Source organism: Plasmopara halstedii (assembly GCF_900000015.1).
Source record: "Plasmopara halstedii genome assembly, contig: Scaffold_525, whole genome shotgun sequence".
NCBI lineage: Eukaryota > Oomycota > Peronosporomycetes > Peronosporales > Peronosporaceae > Plasmopara > Plasmopara halstedii.
The window spans coordinates 50,623-69,662 of NW_020187445.1; the positions used below are offsets into that span (position 1 = coordinate 50,623).

General features: G+C 46.4%; 8 protein-coding genes across 8 annotated transcripts; 5 read left to right on the forward strand and 3 right to left on the reverse strand.

Annotated features, from left to right (window-relative positions):
• Positions 1–4,637: 4,637 nt before the first annotated feature.
• Positions 4,638–6,099, reverse strand: PHALS_15451 (uncharacterized protein). Its single transcript, XM_036407444.1, has one exon. The coding sequence runs from the start codon at positions 4,895–4,897 to the stop codon at positions 4,697–4,699; it is 201 nt and encodes a 66-aa protein (XP_036263146.1). The 5' UTR covers positions 4,898–6,099; the 3' UTR covers positions 4,638–4,696.
• On the forward strand, positions 5,098–6,099 carry PHALS_15452 (uncharacterized protein). The gene has a single exon (XM_024726116.2). It carries the CDS (start codon positions 5,209–5,211, stop codon positions 5,941–5,943), a length of 735 nt encoding a protein of 244 aa, XP_024576825.1. The 5' UTR covers positions 5,098–5,208; the 3' UTR covers positions 5,944–6,099.
• A 97-nt stretch (positions 6,100–6,196) lies between these two features.
• Positions 6,197–9,828, forward strand: PHALS_10654 (plk protein kinase; the record flags this gene model as incomplete). Its single annotated transcript, XM_024726117.1, has 5 exons — positions 6,197–6,235; positions 6,303–6,760; positions 6,817–7,081; positions 7,154–8,464; positions 8,536–9,828. 5 exons carry the CDS (start codon positions 6,197–6,199, stop codon positions 9,826–9,828), a joined length of 3,366 nt encoding a protein of 1,121 aa, XP_024576826.1.
• A 332-nt stretch (positions 9,829–10,160) lies between these two features.
• PHALS_10655 (uncharacterized protein) lies at positions 10,161–10,538 on the forward strand (the record flags this gene model as incomplete). Its single annotated transcript, XM_024726118.1, has 1 exon — positions 10,161–10,538. One exon carries the CDS (start codon positions 10,161–10,163, stop codon positions 10,536–10,538), a length of 378 nt encoding a protein of 125 aa, XP_024576827.1.
• Positions 10,539–10,616: 78 nt separating this feature from the next.
• PHALS_10656 (camk protein kinase) lies at positions 10,617–11,678 on the reverse strand (the record flags this gene model as incomplete). The annotated part of the gene is made up of 1 exon (XM_024726119.1): positions 10,617–11,678. The coding sequence occupies one exon, from the start codon at positions 11,676–11,678 to the stop codon at positions 10,617–10,619; it is 1,062 nt and encodes a 353-aa protein (XP_024576828.1).
• Positions 11,679–12,696: 1,018 nt separating this feature from the next.
• On the forward strand, positions 12,697–13,684 carry PHALS_10657 (Concanavalin A-like lectin/glucanase, subgroup; the record flags this gene model as incomplete). The annotated part of the gene is made up of 3 exons (XM_024726120.1): positions 12,697–13,192; positions 13,258–13,380; positions 13,443–13,684. The coding sequence occupies 3 exons, from the start codon at positions 12,697–12,699 to the stop codon at positions 13,682–13,684; spliced, it is 861 nt and encodes a 286-aa protein (XP_024576829.1).
• A 300-nt stretch (positions 13,685–13,984) lies between these two features.
• Positions 13,985–15,130, reverse strand: PHALS_10658 (camk protein kinase; the record flags this gene model as incomplete). Its single annotated transcript, XM_024726121.1, has 1 exon — positions 13,985–15,130. One exon carries the CDS (start codon positions 15,128–15,130, stop codon positions 13,985–13,987), a length of 1,146 nt encoding a protein of 381 aa, XP_024576830.1.
• Positions 15,131–16,889: 1,759 nt separating this feature from the next.
• PHALS_10659 (Golgi reassembly stacking protein GRASP65, contains PDZ domain) lies at positions 16,890–18,337 on the forward strand (the record flags this gene model as incomplete). Its single annotated transcript, XM_024726122.1, has 7 exons — positions 16,890–17,072; positions 17,135–17,338; positions 17,422–17,576; positions 17,633–17,823; positions 17,893–18,110; positions 18,190–18,247; positions 18,312–18,337. 7 exons carry the CDS (start codon positions 16,890–16,892, stop codon positions 18,335–18,337), a joined length of 1,035 nt encoding a protein of 344 aa, XP_024576831.1.
• Positions 18,338–19,040: the final 703 nt, after the last annotated feature.

Here is a 19,040-nt window from a genome sequence, read left to right on the forward strand (position 1 = left end):
GGTACACCGGACGAGGAGATAAACTCGTCATCGCTTCTGGATGAAGTTGTCTTGGAAGTCACCAAGAGAGTGCTGAACGCACGGAATGAATCATCGATCCTACGGAATCCCTTGAATCCGTACTATCCTTTGGTGACGAAATTTCGAGACGTCGTCTCCAGAGACCCGCCGTCGGTCCTACCTCCGGACCGAGGTGTGCGTCATGATATCCACCTGGTTCCAGGAACCAAATGCTGCGTAACTCGCCAATGGCCCTTGTCCAGGGAGGAGTGCGACGACATTGACGTCTCTTCCATGCAAAGCACGACGCAGGAATGGTGCGTGAGAGCATGTCTCCCCGTTCGACACCCACATTTTGTGTCCGGAAGCCGAACGGCAAGTGGCGTAACATTCACGCGTACAATCAGCTTAACGCTGCCGCCATTCCGGCACAGACGCCGATTCCTAGGAAGGGTGTTCTCCAGAACAACATGTTTGGATGTACAAAGTACAGTGCACTCGCCTTGGTCGATGGGTATTACCAATTGCTCATGAGAGCGACTGGTTTTCCGCTGACAGCGGTAAGTACTCTGAGCCGCATGCTCTGGGAGTGACTGGTGATGCCCCAAGGGTTGTCAAATACACCAGTAACATTTAATTATCTTGTGACGCAGTTTTCCGGGCCCCACCGAAGGTATGAACAGACATTCTTCAACGACATCTTCGTCCACAGTCGTGCGGGGTACGGAAGGGCGAATAATAGAACCACATTGTCCATTTAGAAGCGGTGCTTGAGTTCATGCGCACGCATAAGCCGTATGCTCATAAAGACAAGTGCATCTTTGGCGCCGAGGGAATCCTCTGTTTAAGGTGCTTCATCGGATAGCGTGGCCTTCGAGCGCCCTTCGGATCCCGCTAATGTCAAGGCCATTGTGGACTGGCCGGTTCCAAAGAATTAAAAGGACTTGCGCAAGTGACTTAGCCTCGCCAACTACTTGCACAAGTATAGCACAAATTGTGCGGAAATGGCACGGCCACTGTCGAGTTTTGTTAAGGAGGATACGGAATGATGTTGGGACACCAAGCATCGGAAGGCTTTTGACAGGATCAAAGACAGCCCCTTTCATGCACCAATACTGGTGTTGCCAGACCTCGAACGTCCTATTAGTATCGTCTGTGATGCTTCGAACTTTGCCATCGGCTGTGCACTGCTGCAAGCAGACGCCGAGGGGTGAGACCGGGTGATTGCGTTCGAATCTCGCCAGCTCAGGGCTGCGGAGAAAAAATACCCATTCACGAAGGGAATTACTTGCAATGAGGTATACACTTGTCAACTTCAAGGTTCACCTGCTCGGCTCAAAGCCATTCGTGAATGCAGATATCATGCGTCACTGTACTGCGAATCAGTCGCCTCACCTCTCGCAGAGGATGACCAGGTGTGTAACGGGCTTACACGTACCCTTGTATGAAAGGGTGGGTCACACAAGATGGTGTGACCATACAAAGGCGTGGGTTGCGCAAGTTGATGTAATCACACAACGATGTGGCTACACTGTAACAAGAAGCCACTACGTGGCAGGACTGCCAGTAGTTATGCATATTAATATTTGATTAGGAAAACCTAAGGTTTCAGATATAGATGGCTCTGCCCCCAAAAAAAACAATTAAATTCAGTTTCAATTTTAAACAAAACGGCGTATTTATTTGCCTTGGTTAAGGTTTTGGGTACTCCTGGAGGTAGCGGATCGCAATCCGCTACCCCCGGGTGTTCGCAGTCCATGAGCTTGGACTTTGCTTGGCGGGAAACACGGGTGTGTTGGTCTTCGTCGATCGTTTGAACAAAATGGCTCATCTTGCGACAGTGCCGGACACTGAGAACAGCGACGACGTTGTGAATCGTGTCTCTCAACAACATGGAGCCCCGGAGTCTGTTGTCTCTGACAGAGATTCAAGCTTCACTGGGAAGCTTTGGTTACAATCTTCAAGGTGCTGGGCACCAAGCTGGATATGTCAACAGCGGACCATCCACAGACCGATGGTCAACTGAGCGCGTGAATTGCGTCGTCGAGGACGTCCATTGCGGCGTCTACACCGAGAATCCAAGGCGCTGCAGCGCCATGCTGCCACTCGTGGAGTTCGCTCTGAACAATTCAGTCCATTTGTCTACCGGCTGCACGCCGTTTTACGTAAGCGAGCTCGTTCATCTTCGCGTCCCGCTGACGCCGCCATCCCATGGTTCAAGGCTTAATGGAGGAGAATTAGCCGAGCGACTAGCTGATGTCAGCCTTATCACCGACAAATTCCTGTCTATCAGACTGAGTGTCTTACGACACGTTCGCGATGCGATGGCTGAAAGCCAAGACATACAGAGAGAATATGCAGACGGAAGAGGTAGAGAAAATTTTAGAAAGTTTGAGATCAAAGACCTGGTTTTATTAAATGCCAAAAAGATTCTTACCCATGCAATGTTTGCTGTTTTAAGACGAAGCTCCGTCCACTATTCATCGGACCTTTCAAAATTTTGGTCAAGCGGGGCCTAGCGTATACGCTAAACTTCCTGGGAAGGATGCGCATCCACCCGTGTTTTGTGTAAGCTTGCTCAAACCCTACCAAGCGCTTTACCTTTGCATGAAGCGATGCGTTCGTCAGCTCAACGGCCAGAAGCTGCTCCGACAAAGCGCGATAGTCTTCAAGGTTAAACAACCAGTGCTCCAAGCACTCTATGTCTTCCGCACGGCAGTATGCAACCCAGCATGATGCTCAGCGGAGTTCCAATCGAGACGGTCCTCGTCCTCAAGAGCTCAAAGAGCATAGTGAGTCACCGGACAGCGATCGACCCAGTCGTCATCGTCCGCCGCCAACTTTTCTCGACGAGAATGGTGGTGTCCACTATCACGTGGAACGTCTTGTGGGTCGATTTCGTCACCAGGGATCAAACCTATGGATGCCCAGCTTTGAGAACTTGTGGGAGTTTGAGGTGCCACTTCGGCAAGACTGCTCAGACGTCGTGGACGCTTATGATAAGAGGAATCATGACATTCCGCGTCGTCGTACACCCCGCGCTTCTCGGCAATAGTACTACAGAGCTCACGGGAGCATGAGGGACCAACCCATACGTCGCAGGGCGACAATCCGAAGGAGGTCGGCGACGCACCATGAGTTTGGCAAATTTAAACCGAAGATGGCGTTCGACACGCGCGTCCATGTCCCGGCGGCTCAACTGTAAATTGTGCAGCGACAGTGCCGCTGCACCCATCGGTCAAAAGCTCTTCATCATCCGCAGCGGTTTTGCCAGCGGCAAGCACCACGGAAATCGCCCGCATTGTTGGTACAGGAGCGCTTCCTCTTCGAGCACGAATTCGATTGCGGTACGTATCCACAGGATTTCTTGAGGAACCAAGCAGGAGCTTTTCGATCGTCAGGCTTGACTTGTGTAGTGGCCGGGGGCCCGATCACATAGACGTTCAACGATCGAGTGATCGCGACCTTCGCTTCTGTAGGATATCCGCCAAGCGGAAGCCGTTATACACACGAGGGTCAGGGACCGACTGTGGATGTGCTTCACATAGGAGCCGCTCTGCGGACAGCATCCAGCTGCTGCTTCTGTGCCTCGTCGAGGTCATTGGTATTGACACCACTTCCCCCGGAAGTCGAGAGTTTTGGAATCGGGCACGGCGTCCGCAAGGTCTGAGCAGGGCTCACGTTGCGCCGCTTGAGCACCTCGCCCTCTTCTTCGTCCGATTCGGGGAAGGAGTAATTGACCCGTTGTCGACTTCCTTCCAATCCCCAATCCATCGCCCGTGGTGGGCGCGGTGCGCGGCCGGGAGTAGACATCGCGTCTGTGTTCTTGGTCGTGCAACCCTGTTGCTGACAATGCGCTGCGCGGTACACGGTTACCGACAACTTGGACTGCGCTTCCCTTGAAGCCACGGACGTGCTGTCCGAAGTTGCACCACTTGCAGGAGACGAAGAAGGGCTCTGCCCGCGGGCGTTCTCGAAACCAGTGAGGCTGGGCGTCTTCCGTGTCCTCGACACAGGGATCATTGAACAGAGATTTCGTGAAGTAAGTCCTGGTGTCTTAGACACGCGAGCCTCGTTCGAGGCGACAGTTGAATGGGAACTGTAGGTGTTCACAATCTTGATGGGGGAGAGTGTAACGGGTTATCACGTGTCCTGGTGTGAAGGGTGTGGGTCATAACATATGGTGAGACCACAAAGTGGTGTGGCTACACTTATACAACAAGCCAGTACGTGGCCCGACTGCCAGTAGTTATATGTTTAATTAGGTTTTACTGTTCAAACACGAAACCTATATATATAGCTATTGATGGCTTTGCAGCAAATAAAACCGAGAAATTCAGTTTACGTTTTTAACGGAAGAGTTAATTAGCCTTGGGTTAAGGTTGTAATTACTCTTGGAGTAAGTGGACTGGGATCCACTACACTCGTACTGGTTCTAAGTATAGAACTAAGTTCACTAACCTTAACCAATCTTCCTCAAAGCGAGAGAGCTGCGTCAGCCCCGCTGCACCTGATGTGTATATATCACAAATTGCGTATATTTTAATTGTTTCCGTATTATCGAGTTGAGGTAGATACCCTAGTACACCCATTACATTATTAATTTTGAATAAAAAAATACCAAAGTGAGAATTAAGATGTCCGTAAAGCATTGTCCGTGATCAATCTAGCTTAAACTTAATTCTATTCATTTTTCTTAAGTAGAAGAAACTAAGTACGAGTTACTCAACAGGATCAAATCCATCACTCGTAAAGTCTGGCTTCGTTTGTGCGTGATCCAACAACAGTGACGTGATCGCATCTCTCGCATGCTACACGCATTGACACCAAATTTATCATGTAGTTGCGTAGCAAGTAGCGATCTCGTTGACACTGATAGTAGTACCACGGGCCACATAGTACTAATAAACGGCTTCTGCAACACTCGGTCGAAATCTGATTGCGAGGTAGTGAAGGAGTCCCATACCAGTTAGGGAGCAAGTGGTCGCAAAAAGTGAACCACTTTTGCAATATGTCTCTCGATTTCTTAAATCAATCTTACCTTAGTCAGACAACAAACCGGCAATTCACTTTCAAAGAACATCTCAGATACAATTAGATTTCTCAAATTTGTGCTTAACTAAAACATCAACCCCACCCGTCCTCATTACGTAAAAATAGAAGCTTAGTATCGGAGCTTTTGTATCGAGTCATAATGCTCTGCTCAAAATGAAGATGAAAATTCAAACGCCGACCACCTCCGAACTGATGACACAAGAAATCAGAAAAGCTGGATCGGTTTTTGGATCAAGTGGGGGCGGCAGTTCCCATCCGCCTCTATTTGATTCGCCGTCCAAGCGTGGAATACACCACACAATTGCCACATTCATCCCCACAGAGCAGCGCTTTCGATGGCAATCAGGTGCAGCAAGTTCGGAGGTCTTCTACGATATTCCAACCAGCATTGGGTCTAGTTCAATGAAGAGTTTTGGAAACAGCTCGCGCGAAGATTGGGATTCTACTCGAAAGAGAGCTAATCCGGGCGCAGGACCGGGCTCTTACGAACCGGCCATGTCATGTGGCAAGCAAGTGAGCTCAGAAAGTCGATCGGCTGCTTCCTCTATTTTCAGTAATGCCTCACGCGCGTCTTTGCGGGATAATTCGACGCCATCCCCGGGTCCAATCTATAACTTGCCACCTGTTATGGGCCAAGATTCCTCTGCACCAAGACAAGGAACTGCACTTCGTTTACCACTTTATGCCAAGACCATTGGCCCAGGACCGAATTTGATGCTGAAAAGCTCGTTTAAAGAGTATCGTCAAAACGTATCATCAACCTTCGGGACTGACGTACGTCTTAGACCTCCCAGCTCGCAGCAAACTCCGGGTTTCATTTACGACCTTCGATCTACAGGCTTTCATTCAGGTCCTTGCTGTTCGTTCAGCCACGCCAAAAGATTCTAAGCTGCAATCTATAAACTATAAGTATATTACTAATATGACTTTTCTTTCGCCGATTCTTTATCTGGTGAGTCTTTCATTACTGTCTCCTATGCGGACGAGAGTTGCTATTACCAGAAAATTCCTCAACAACAATCTTCGTGAATCGACAGATGGCAATGAGTTCTACAATTGAATAAAGTATTCTAAATGCTTATTGTGATACAAAATATGACAACAGCCACTCTGTAAATTCCGTTTTTTTGCCCTCGTTTAAATGGTAGACGTTCCCGACACATCTACGCGCTCCATTTCAGTAAGTGAACTGAAACATTGAACCTGGAATCACGTATTCATCTCATGCAGTGCAAATTATACTGCAGGAATACACGTTACTCGAGTTCTTAGGCGAAGGAGCTACTGCCCAAGTCTATCTAGCTCAACACGAAACTTCAGGGGCCAATGTCGCTATCAAAGTAATTGATAAGCTGCTTATTCGTCGCGCACAGTTAGAGAACAAAATTCGTCAAGAGATGGTACTTCATGCTGAGCTTCGACATCCCAACGTACTGCACGTAGAGAGCGTCTTTGAGGATGCTCGGAACTACTACATGATCCTAGAATATTGCGCTCAGAGGTCTATTGCCGCTGTTGTTAAGACGCTTCCAAGTCGAAAACTGGACGAAAAAATGGCCAAGAATATATTTCGTCAAGCTTTAGCAGGCGTCATGTATTTACACGCCAGTGGGGTAATACATAGAGACTTAAAGCTCGCAAATTTGCTCCTTAGTGACACAGGAGAGGTGAAAATCTCTGATTTTGGCCTCGCAACTAGACTTGGGTGAGATCTAAAGAGGTTTGATACGAATATTGAAGCTGACTGTTGGTGTGTTGTAGAGACAATCATGTAACCATGTGTGGGACACCAAACTTCATTGCACCAGAGGTGCTAATGGCGGAAAATGAACCTTATGACGAGGCAGTGGATGTTTGGTCTCTAGGATGCATTCTCTACTGTTTGTTAATTGGAAAGCCACCGTTTGAGGGACGCAAAGTCGGTGAAACGCTGGAAAATGTGGCAAATGCAGGTCAAAATCCACTTCAGTTCCCAGACGGATTATCATCATCTGCAATTGACTTAGTTAAGCGTTTACTCACTTCGGTATGCTGATAATTGTACGATGAATTGATAATCTTTTCTTCTCACTGGTGCTGCTTTTGCACGATGGTGAAGGACCCTCGCAGTCGTCCATCTGCTGAACAAATTTCACACCATCCGTGGCTTCGTGAACATTATCAAAAGAAGATGTCTTCTTCATCGAGTCTCAGACACCACCTTTTAAGCGAAACTCAACGAGTACCTTCAAATCTTCGTGCTGCGTCTCGATTACCTGAAAGAATACGTAAAAGCCGTCAAGCTTCACCAAATTGCTCCATCATAGGGGAGGAATATGAAGAATCATCTGCTAGCTCTCCCGTTCTAGCAATGGCAAGGCGACGCAGATATAAGAACAGCAAACAGCGCAGACCTCGACACGCTGTTTCAAGAAAGGTAAAAATTTGTCAGCGTCAATCAACATCTGCAGGGTCGAGTAGTGCTAATTCTAGCCCCGATGACGACAGTTCAAGCAATGAAGACATTAACAATCTTTCCGAGTCTTTACTGTCAATAAAATCTTTCGATCACAATGAGTCGGGAAGAGGAAATGACAATATGAGCCAAGCAGACGCAACTCCGCATTTTGAAGACTCGAGCTGTGCTCATTCGGTCATATCAGTTGTTATGCATCTACAAGTGCAATCAATTTCATGTTTCGGGATTTGTAATCGAAGTGAAGACGATGCTGATGATACAAAGCTACAGTTGCAGTGGAGGTGCAAGGAACCGACAGAGATTGGTGAAACACCGACGTTTGAATTAGACGTGTCGAATGGGTGGCGAGTATGCTACGATCCAAGAATGGGTGTGCTTACAGCCACGACACCGGAGGGTGAATTTCTTCGCTTCGAAATTCCAGGCCTGAACAAAGCACAAAGTGGCTCCAACTCAGCAATTACTGCACGTACCATCTACCGTGTTAGATTGCCGCTGCTAGTTCGATTTTGCCAGTGTCTTGCCTTGCGAATCTTGCAATTGCGCCAGATTGCACTGCGTAATCAGGCCAGTAAATTGCCATATATTCATTATGACACCATTCCAGAATCACTGCTAGCATCGTTTCAATACCGGTTGAGCTTACTGACGCACCCACCCGCTACATCTTTTTTGAACAAAAGCAACCATGATTCAGCAGACGTGAACTGTACTCCATATACTGAAAAGTCTATCAAGCAGGTTGAAATCTCAGGTGTTGGATGTGGATGTATCGATTCAACGGGCGATTTAAGAGTAACATTTCTCGATGGAGCTCAGCTGACTCTAGTGGCAAGTGGACTTCAATTACGATTCCGGCCGTCATGGGTAAATGATGCTGACCATCAAGGTACAGAAGATGTTTTTGAATTGCTTACAAATAGCAGCATGTCGGCGTTTTTGCCCTCAATTGTAAAGCAAAAGCTGGAAAGTATTCCGGAATTTATTCGCCGTCTCAAAGCGACCACATGATCTAATTATAGAGCAACGATGGCCGACGTTTGGTTGAGCAACGACTGAAGCTCCAAGTGTGTTGGAGTCTTATGGAAATCTCGGAAGAACAACGAGACGACTTACGATGGAGAAACATAGATTGTTCAGAAAGCAACAACAAAGAAGATTATCGTCAATCTGTGCAGGAATCTCTTACGCAGTTGCCGGACAACGTCCAATCTACCGCTCCATCTATAATTGTACCGTCGAATACGGTGGCAGAGTCTTTGATGGTCTCTAGCTTTGGAGGCAATTGCCCACGGAAGGAAAAACTTCATGTTGTGGTGAATGAACTCAGTAATATTAATGCAATCTTGGCAACAGAAAAAGCTGAAACGACTTCGACCGTTTATCCAGTTGTTTCTGCTAATGAGCTTTTAGCAGCAAATCAAAATATACTATCGGATGAGCTTCCAGCCGGTAGACCTGGGCCTTCGTGCAAGCCAATAACTGATTGTAGCCTTTTGAAGGCGGAGTCAGTAGTAGTTGATAAGAGAGACAATGACAATGAAGAGACCAATATCATTGGTTCATTATCGGCGAACAAGTTATCAAGTGATGAAATGGTTTTGATTATGGACGAACAAAATCTAGCAGAGTGGAAGACAGACGAAAAGTTTGCTGAAATGCTTAAGCATCTACAGCGTGGTAAACTTGAACACTTGGCGCTTCAAATTGACGATATCACAAACTGCAAGCTCATACAAGTTCATGGAGCTCTCACTGATGCCAAAGATTCGAAACAGTCAATGCCGTACGTGCGGACTCTTGTATGTATCGATATGCTTCGATTATTGCTGCGACGTGCAGGAGAGCGAGCTGTTTATGATTCCATTTGTCAAGCGGTGCAACAAATTAGTGATAAAGAAGGAACACATTACATTACAAGTAGCAACATCGCTGCCGTTGTACTAAATGTGCGTCAAGACTTGACGTTAACATTTAGCGAGGTCTCATCACCTGGATCTCAACGTCGACTGAGCAATCCGGTGACGAACAGATCTTCACGGGCTTTGAGTATATCATCTTCTGCTGCGTCCTCGTCGCGGCGTGGTTCATTAACAAGTTCCGCGGCTGATCGTCGCAGCATTTTGGCCAGAGATGGTGCTCATGTTCTTATGCACGAAAAGATTATGGCTTTTGACTATCGAGGGCAGACGAATATACCTTCAGCATTTCGAGTACGTGGTGCCAGTCCCACACATACGGATGCCGCTGCCAGGCGACGTCAACGAGGACTGCAATACGCCAACGATCATGTCTCGCATCGTACCATCAACTAGTTTTGAAGTGGTAGTTTATTAGGATTTAAATTTTCCGGTGTGTTTCTCTAAGAAATCACTATTTGAATCCAATCTATAAGTTCTTAGAACATGTTTATACATTCTGCCTTTGCAACCTTCGGATTGCGTCTCTACTCACTAACTAGTGTAATCTTGGGTACCTTCATCTCACTTTCGCTCAATAAGCGACTGAATAAGTCGTGATGTTTCATATTATTGATAGCTACAAATTTCTGGCCAGCGCATAATAAAATGGTGACTTTAAAAGAGTTTGATATTCGGAGCTCATGAAATAAGATTAGAAACATTACTTATCATTCGTACACGCGAAAATGGTGCATATAATCAACGGCGAGATCGTCCCAGACGACGACCCACGTGTGCGTGCACGCCAGCAGCCACAGTCGAGTCAGCAGCTCAGTCGACGCTTTGGATCCGTGCATACCTCTGGGCCAGATGCATCTCCAACTGCTAGAGCGCCTCCACCAGCCACTGGTGCCCCATCACTCCAGGGGCTTGCACGACAGATCGGGCTAGAGGGCACTGTGACCATTCCAGGAGTCCTGGGTTTGTCACCTAGGCCTATTCCAAAGATCTATTTGGCAGTTGCCGCACTACTCACGGTATTCTTTGGCTGGCGCGCGCTAGTGTTTATAGCTTTTTTCCTTTTTTTGTCAGCACAGCAACCAGCAGCATCGAGACATACGTAGTGATAAATTCCCATATTAATGGGTAAATGAAGAGAGAATAAGCACAATGATAAACTAACTCTACGACTTGTTATATAATCAAGGCCACCCACTTTGTACTTCGCTGTTGGTGTAGTCTAACGACAAAAATGGGTGTTCGGCAACTTGTTCCAGTGTTGGACGCCTTTGTGGGTCAATCGTGAGCAGCTTGTCCATAAGGTCCCAAACATTTTCCGAAAGTTTGGAAGGAAAAATATGACGTAGCTCGCGCACTCCACCGCCATGACTTAAGACACAAAAGTGACGGTCATCATTTGTGGGTTTCCGCACAAGTGGGACGCCTGTTAACATGATTGCAAGCAGCACACCGAGAGACCAAATATCAGCTGACAATGGGTCGTACGGCTCTCGAACAGCAAAAACCTCAGGGGCCATGTACCAGACTTTGCCCACTCTACCGGGGGCGAGCAATTTACCATGCTCTGAGGCTAATCCAAAGTCACATATATGACAGACATTGTCTGTATCCAGCAAGATATTTTCCAATGAAATGTCGCGGTGTGCCAGGCCATTTTGTTTCAAGCATTGCAAACCACGCACTATATGACGCATGAAGCGACGTGTAGTTCCTTCGAATAAACGACCATTCATCGGACTGCGACGCACTGCATTAAACAAGTCACCGCCCGAGCAATAGGGAAAAATGAGGTACAGATGACCACCATAATGTACCTCTTCTTCCAGTAGCACCAAATTTGTCGTTTTGGCAGCTACAAGTCTGCGATGCACAGCACGCTCTTGCTGCAAACTTTCGACCACCTGAATATGTTGATCAACGGTCAATTGGGCTTCAGCGCAGCGCATATTGACGCGCTTGACGGCAATATAACGCCCAACTCTCGTATCAAGACACACCAAAACTTCTCCAAAAAGTGCTGGTGCCAAGGTGCCCATCATCTTCAACTCTGACAATCGTTTGGGTGGGGATTGGATGATCGTTTGTGCTTTAGCGGTAGGCGATGGTACTGGTTCTAGCACTGACTTAGAAAAGAGTTTCTTTTTGCTCTTTTTGGGCAACGTGGTGCTACCACATGAAGGATCACGTGAAGAAGAAAAGGTGGCAGATAGCATCGCGTCCATGTAATTGCGAAAAAGTCCCATGATAAATTGGCTTCAATACGATGAGCGTTTGATAGATTGTAAAATGAGGATACCTTTTTTATGGATGGACATGTTCAGGTTCAGATAAAGACACTGCTCGGGGTGGCACTGCCGTTTCAAGAAGGAGCCAAGTGAATGGTCACAACCTTTGTGGCTAGTAAATCAGTGTCAAAGTTTTCTTTCAATAGAAAAGCTATGCGCATGTGAAAGAATCATTCGTCGACGAGTGGGAAGCTGATGGCTCGAAACGTCGTCTGCAGCTTCCCGTCGGCACAGGGCGCATACATTTTTGCTTTTTTGCTCGTGCAGTAAGGTTGCTGCGTAATTGACCATGCAGCCACGCGTCACCTTACGTCTTAACGTTACTTAATCTTCGACACACTCCCAAAATTAAAACGGTAATTAAGCGGAAGCTATCAAACATCAAATTCATCCGCCGTTGTTGCCTTTGCTGCTGCTTCATCACAATCATGTGGTCCAGTTGACCCCTTCGATTGGTCAAAGAATTGATCATGTCGTTAATCAACTCAGAGCCAGTGAAAATACTGGTTCTGTGATAGCATTGACCTTGCTTGATTCATGACTATGCCAGCTGATTTGATCTTTGATCCTCTTTTTAAATGCCATCGCCAACGTGGGTGAAGCTTTGTTCAGCGCATAGTAATAAAAATGCCTATTCGCGCGAACTACATTGTGCAGCGTATGTGTGTCAGCAATGTTTTGCGGACATAAAGATCAACGAGGCTTAAATGCCAGTAGTCTCTCTAGCGCTAGAAGTGTTTTTAAAGAATTCGTGACTGGCTTATTGCTGGACGTGGAAGCGTCTACATGTCCAGGATATTTCTATGCGAACAAGACTCATAATTAGAAATGTTAGTACTATTTTCTGGCTAAAAATGTCTAAGTCAAACGCGTAAGCGTGCGACAGCGCACAACAAGACTTGAGGATGACAACAATCCGTTATTTCTTGTTTACAACTTCCGAGCGCGCCCAGCTGCTTAGATCACATCAGAAAATATGCAGGTGTGGCCTATCTTTTTGGTACTGCTCCCAAACATTGGGACCTTCTCAAATAAGGTTGTCGAAGCCTCGCTTAGCAAACATTATTGGGCTTCAGGTTCCTTATCATACGCGCTGCTGACAGCAGTAGACGCAGTAAAGTGTGCTGAGATCTGCTACACAGCAGAGCTCACGGGGTTTGGTCCTGGTGGTACCCCTGGCTGCACTTGCAGCGGATCACAACAGGGAGCTCGAACAGGATTTGGCAGCTGCAGCTGCGGCCAATGCTATGAAAAGACGCAGGGCGTTGTCTACGGCTTTGCGATTGATGGGAACGGAATTTGCACATACGGCACAGATTGCGGGACCTGTGACTTCTCGACAGGGTCTTCAACAAATGTTAGCGGACCGGCAGTCAACACACCAACGCCTGCTCCAATCACACCCGCACCTTCACCCCCAGCTATCATAACACCACCTCCACCTGTCACATCAGCGCCGCCCTCGATCCCAGGTAATTAAGAGGAAAAGAAGAGTTTTTTGCTAGTAAGTGCTTACGCCCGCTCCTTACGATTACAGATGCGTCAACGCCATCACCTATTACGACCTCAAACAGCACGTCGCCATCTATTCATTCTACTAATTCAACCTCATTAGATGATGTTCGCAATAATACCGGTAACAACGGCGGCAGCAGCGAAGGTAGGCTACTACTTTGATATATTTTTGTGCGTTTCGCTCATCACATTGATTATGCGATACAGAACACAGTAATACTTTAAGTACTTGGCAGATTGTGCTAGTCGTTTGCTGCGTGGTGCTGATCTTCATTGTGGCTTTCGTGGCCGTGTGCACGTGCTACTGCAAAGCGCGCAATCGTCTGTATGAAAACGAAGACGACCATACCAGTTACTATGTCCAAAATTCTCAAACTTTTCAGCTTTGGACTTCTAATAATACGACGGATGAACTCATCGCATCAAAAAGGACTTCTGTGGCCGTCTAGAAAATTGTACTATGAGTTAATTATCGCCATTAATGGCGATCTCGGTTTTGAAATACTAACGTCTGGCGTTAAATAAGCAACGGATATAAATTCTAGATGATGAGTGGGTCTATTTTAATGCGTTCATGTCCTACTTGTTTGCATCTCTTCTTAATTTATACGGTGATACAGAGATATAAATAAATACACAAGCTGTCTAACGTCCTGCGGACTTCATACGCATCGGACAGGATGTTATGGTGTGGCCGATGAATGACAGCCACGAACTCGGCAAATCCGAAGTCGACGGCATAGCCACCTTCAAGTAGCGTTCAAAAGTCGCTTCATCTGCGCTCGTTTGGATGTTCTTGAACTGCGATTGATGGTCATTACGCAACCATTCTGGCGACGCGAAAAGAAGTGATGAATTTTGAACAAAAGCAAACGGTAGCCATTGCGCTGGGTGCTGTCATGCTCGGGGCATGTCAAGTGCATGGACGTAGGTGGGACCGCTGGACACAATATTGCTGGCTGTAAAGTTTGTTTAGTGGGTGAAACAGCACGCGACAAAGATGTTGGATCAATAAGGGGCTGCGGGGCTGCGATTGCGCTACAGCGCAATAAAAATGGGTGAGCAACTACGTCAGCCATTGACACACGTTGCTGTGGGTCGACTTCAAGCATTTTACTAATAAGATCAACAGCAGCAACAGGTAGATCGTCTGTGAGTCCCCACCGATCGATAAGCTTCCTGATCCCCTTGTTCGTGATGAGTCTGTATCTGGCGTCCGATAATGATGCAGTTTCAACAGGTGGCGCACCGATCAACATGATAAAAAGCATAACGCCGAGTGACCACACGTCGGCCTTAGTGGCGTCATATTGCACGCCTTCCAGCACTTCGGGAGCCATGTAGAAAAGTTTTCCCACCGTTTCGTGGCTAGGCGTAATCGTTGAGGCGGCTAACCCAAAGTCGCACACGTGGCACTGGTCATCATCTGACACGAGAACATTTTCGAGTGATAAGTCGCGGTGCGCAAATCCGTTAGCGTGTAAGAACTGGACTCCACTCGCGATCTGCCGCATGTACTTGGTAATGGCAAGCAACGGCAATCTGCCGTCTTCAGCGGAACTCACGAGTTCGTACAGCTCGCCGCGAGCACAAAAGTCCGAGATGAGGTATAGGTAGCCATCGTATTCAATTTCATCGCGTAATTTAAGAAGGTTGCGATGACCACCTACGCGATTAAGCTGGTGGTACAGCGCACGCTCAAGTGCTACATTCTCCCGCACTTTTTTGTTGCTGGCCAACGTGAGCTGTGCATTAGCGGCGCTCTGTAGCACGCGCTTTACGGCCACAAGGTCACCAGTCGGCTTGTGTTGACACAAAAGCACATCGCCAAATAGAGCAGGTGAAAGCCGCCTCTGGATCACATAGTCGTCAAGTTTAGCTGCCATAACGTTCATTAGGTGAGATGTTTCTACGCACGGGGATGCAAGCAAAATCGTGAATGATCCAGTGACGAGAGTACGGAGAGGAAACCGGCTGTCGCAGTGTGATCATCACTCTTGAAAGGTCAAACGGACGATGTTGAAAATTGGTAGAGGGATCGGTTTTTTGAACATCAGTGCGTTCACGTGTGATTATTGAGCTTCTATAGAAGCCTGTGTTCGCGAATGACTGGTGACGAATTGCGGTGTATCTATAACATACCATAGCAAGCATCATTGTGTCTTCTTACTGGTGGGCGCCAAGATGTAAGTGAAAGATGTAGTCATCGCATATGTTAGACTGAACCAGCTCTATGATGAAGGGAATCTTGAATCAACATCGCTAAAAATACCCATCAGAACACACTGAAAGTCACAAAGTCGCAACACCACTGAAACTATCCTGAACTGCGAAAAACTCAAGTTGAGGTCGGGTATCGAAGCTAATCGGCACGTTCGCAGAACGTGTTTAATTAGGTTGGTATGTATCAATTTGTCGTTGCGGCTGTCGCTATTGCGCAACAGTGAGCTCAAGAGCCTGAGTGGCTTTTCCGCGCGATTTGAAACCGCTGCGCGACTGGAGACGATGCAGAGCAGAGACACTCGAACACTTGGATACATTGTAGCATTGTGAAGTATTGCGCATACATAAACGGACTTATCAGATGTACTGAGACAATACCTCTTTAGGTTTCACATCTTGAAATTAAATCAGTGCAACATATGTAAGCTGAACTGTCGAATTAGTGCCGGTCTGCGTTCTTTTGCATCTTATGTTTTGTGTGCGTAAACATATTACCATGTGTTGCATACATATGCAACAGAGTCTAGAATCAGTTCAATGACAACAAAATCAACGCTCAGCGTGGAACTGCTTAACATAATGTTGATAGTATCCGGGACACATCCTATAAAAACCGCGTTTTGTGCACGCAATTCACGTAGGAATCGATAGCGGAACGTGTCTCAAGGGAAGTGTCCGACCTCTATCTAATATTCTCTTTTGTCGATGGAAGAACTGGACACGTATATCATCTTGCACTTGTAGCATTAAAACAAGTTTAATATGTTCATCGAAATAGCCGCCATTTACGCTTCGAAGTGATAGATGTATTTACTCTGAGGTCAAATTTGTAATATGTTTATCACGCGTAATTACGGTTTGCTTCAACCAATCAGTGCATAACATAACTATTGGTGGCAAATGGCTCAGCATGGACTCATCATTTCCCATATTGTGCCCAGACACAATAAATAGTATCAGAGTACAGGTGGCTCTTAGGTCGATCCTTTACAAGGAGGTTCCAGTGATGTCCAATGTTTATTTGGAATTACCGTCCGAAGATAAATGAGGATAAAAATAGGCTGTTTTTCCTGAGGAACTCTCGACTCTTTTTGTGTGACTGTTGTCTGGAGTGGATAAGTGATGAATAGCTCATAATTCTGACACCTCTTGTATGAGTATGAGGGGCTGTGACTTGCACCGCGTGCAGTCGTATACCCTTGTGCGTTGAGCAGATATATGCTAATAATTCTGATCTCCGACTCAACTAGATATTATGTAGATTGTACGGTTTAAAACTAGTTGTTCTATGACGAAAAGCATATCTCAATCAATAACTTTCGTTCTTCCTAGCACAATGTGCGGAGACTTTTTATCCGAGAACTATGACTAATTTTGATCGTACTTAACGCTGTACAACCCATTCAGTAAGTTCGTAAATACAGTTCAAAAATGGGGAACGAAAGCTCGTCGCTGGGTGAAGTAGCTCGCTCTAGTGACGAAGATGAAAACACTGTCGAGGGTGGCAAATGCTATGGTTTTCGTGTCATCGGCATACAGGAGCTGTCACCGGCATCTGATGCTGGCTTTGTGAGCTTCTTTGACTTTATCCTCGAGGCAAATGGCATTCGGCTGGTAGGCTGGGCATCTTGTATTCTGAATTCGATCGTTTGACATCAAATTAATTGTGCTGTCAGGACACAAAAGATGCTACATTTATGGAGCTGATTGCCCATAGTGAGGATCGGCCTATGCAGCTGAAAGTGTACAATGTGAAGGCGCAGACTACGCGAGAATTACAGCTTACACCCAGTCGAAAGTGGCCGGGAAAAGGTCTGCTTGGCGTGACCATTCGCTTTGACTCCTATGAAGGTGCCGAGGATCATGTATTGCACATACTTGTACGTACACACGGCGCTACTTTTGCCACACTAAGTGAAGGTAGTTTCACATTGCCACAATAACTACCAATATTGCATTGCAGAGCGTAGCAGAATCATCGCCAGCCGAGCGTGCGGGACTTCGAGCTGATTCTGACTATCTATTAGGCACGCCTGAGCGTGTCTTTGCGGATGCAGAGGATCTGCATGATGAGATTTTGGACGCATTGGATGGATCATTTCAATGCTATGTATATAAGTAAGTATACCTTCTTTGGACATGATCATACTACTAAACGGAGTGAAACTGTATAGCTCGTTGGAGGACCAGGTTCGCATCGTGTCAATTGTCCCGACCGAGCGATGGGGAGGCGAAGGTATATTAGGGGCTGAAGTTGGTCATGGTTATCTCCATCGCCTCCCATCTGTTTGTCGAAAAACCATTGGCGCTTCTGTAGGCTTTGTTCAACTTCCTAAAGAAGCCAAGGCAGCCACAGATGCTTTTTGTAAGACGAAGTTGTTTTGTAAGTATTTTTGCAACTGCCTTTATCTTATACTTGTGTGTATCTTACCAGTGAAGCCGCAACGACGGAATGATGATAATTTAGTAACCACAACTACCAGCAGTAAGCAGCAGAAACAAGAAGAAGTTGCTGACCAATCGACGAGAGATATCGTCGAAAATTCTCGAGAAAAGGATTCGTCGAGTGAAGCAGATCAGGTCAAATACCGGGAGCAACTAAATCAGGAATTAGGAGATGCACGATTAGCCTCTAAAGCATCTGAGACAGCTGTAAAAGCAGTTGCATCACCCGCAAATCCTTTATTCGATGCGAGCATGGATCATCAATTTCCCATTTCCACTGTTGCAGTGCTTGCAGACCCCTGAAGCACAAATATTAATCAACTTCATCTTACCGTACTATTATGGTAAAACAAATACTTTAATTTAATCGCACTACTGTACACTCTGAAATTTTTGGCCTTGGTGTAGATCATGAGCAATGCAAACGCCCGTAATAATGGTGGGTGAGATGCTCGTCATATTGCTCGTCAGACCGTATTAAATTATGTAAACTAATTATTCATTATTGTCCATCATCGTTGCCACAAATCCATTGAGCGAGACGCGTTGCAATGAAAATTACAGTGAAGGTCCAAAAATCTCATAAATGCCAAGCAAAAGTGGGATAAATTTTATTGAGTCTGGGAATCTCGAAAAAACTTCTTCACTATTCGCAGATTTGTTTTTCCGCCCAGTAGTCTGGTGAAGAAGTTAAAGCAGTGCCATATTACAATAGTGATATTACAGCTACCGGCACACCGACACAGGATACAGCCTTGCCTAAATGTCGCTACGGACAGCAAACATAAATGCAAGTAAACTGCGTCTGAAAAAAGTGATCACAAATATAGATGCACAGTTCAAAACTGATTTACGTAAAGTATCGTATCCTTTAATTCATTTACAGTTGTAACCATGCAAACGGTTTCGAAATGTACGGTGCATTTGTAGGTATCAGAATATCAATATTTATGAAGATGATGAAACACCGAAAAAGAGGAGAAAGTCCAAAACGGATGCGCACCCACCCGGTGTTTTACGTGGGCTTGCTCAAGCCATACTGGGATCCGGCGCAAGTAAACGCCGAAGCGTTGGCGCCGAATCAGATCTCACGGTCCCTCGGCAACCCAGGAGCTGAACCAGCAACTGGTTCTGAGC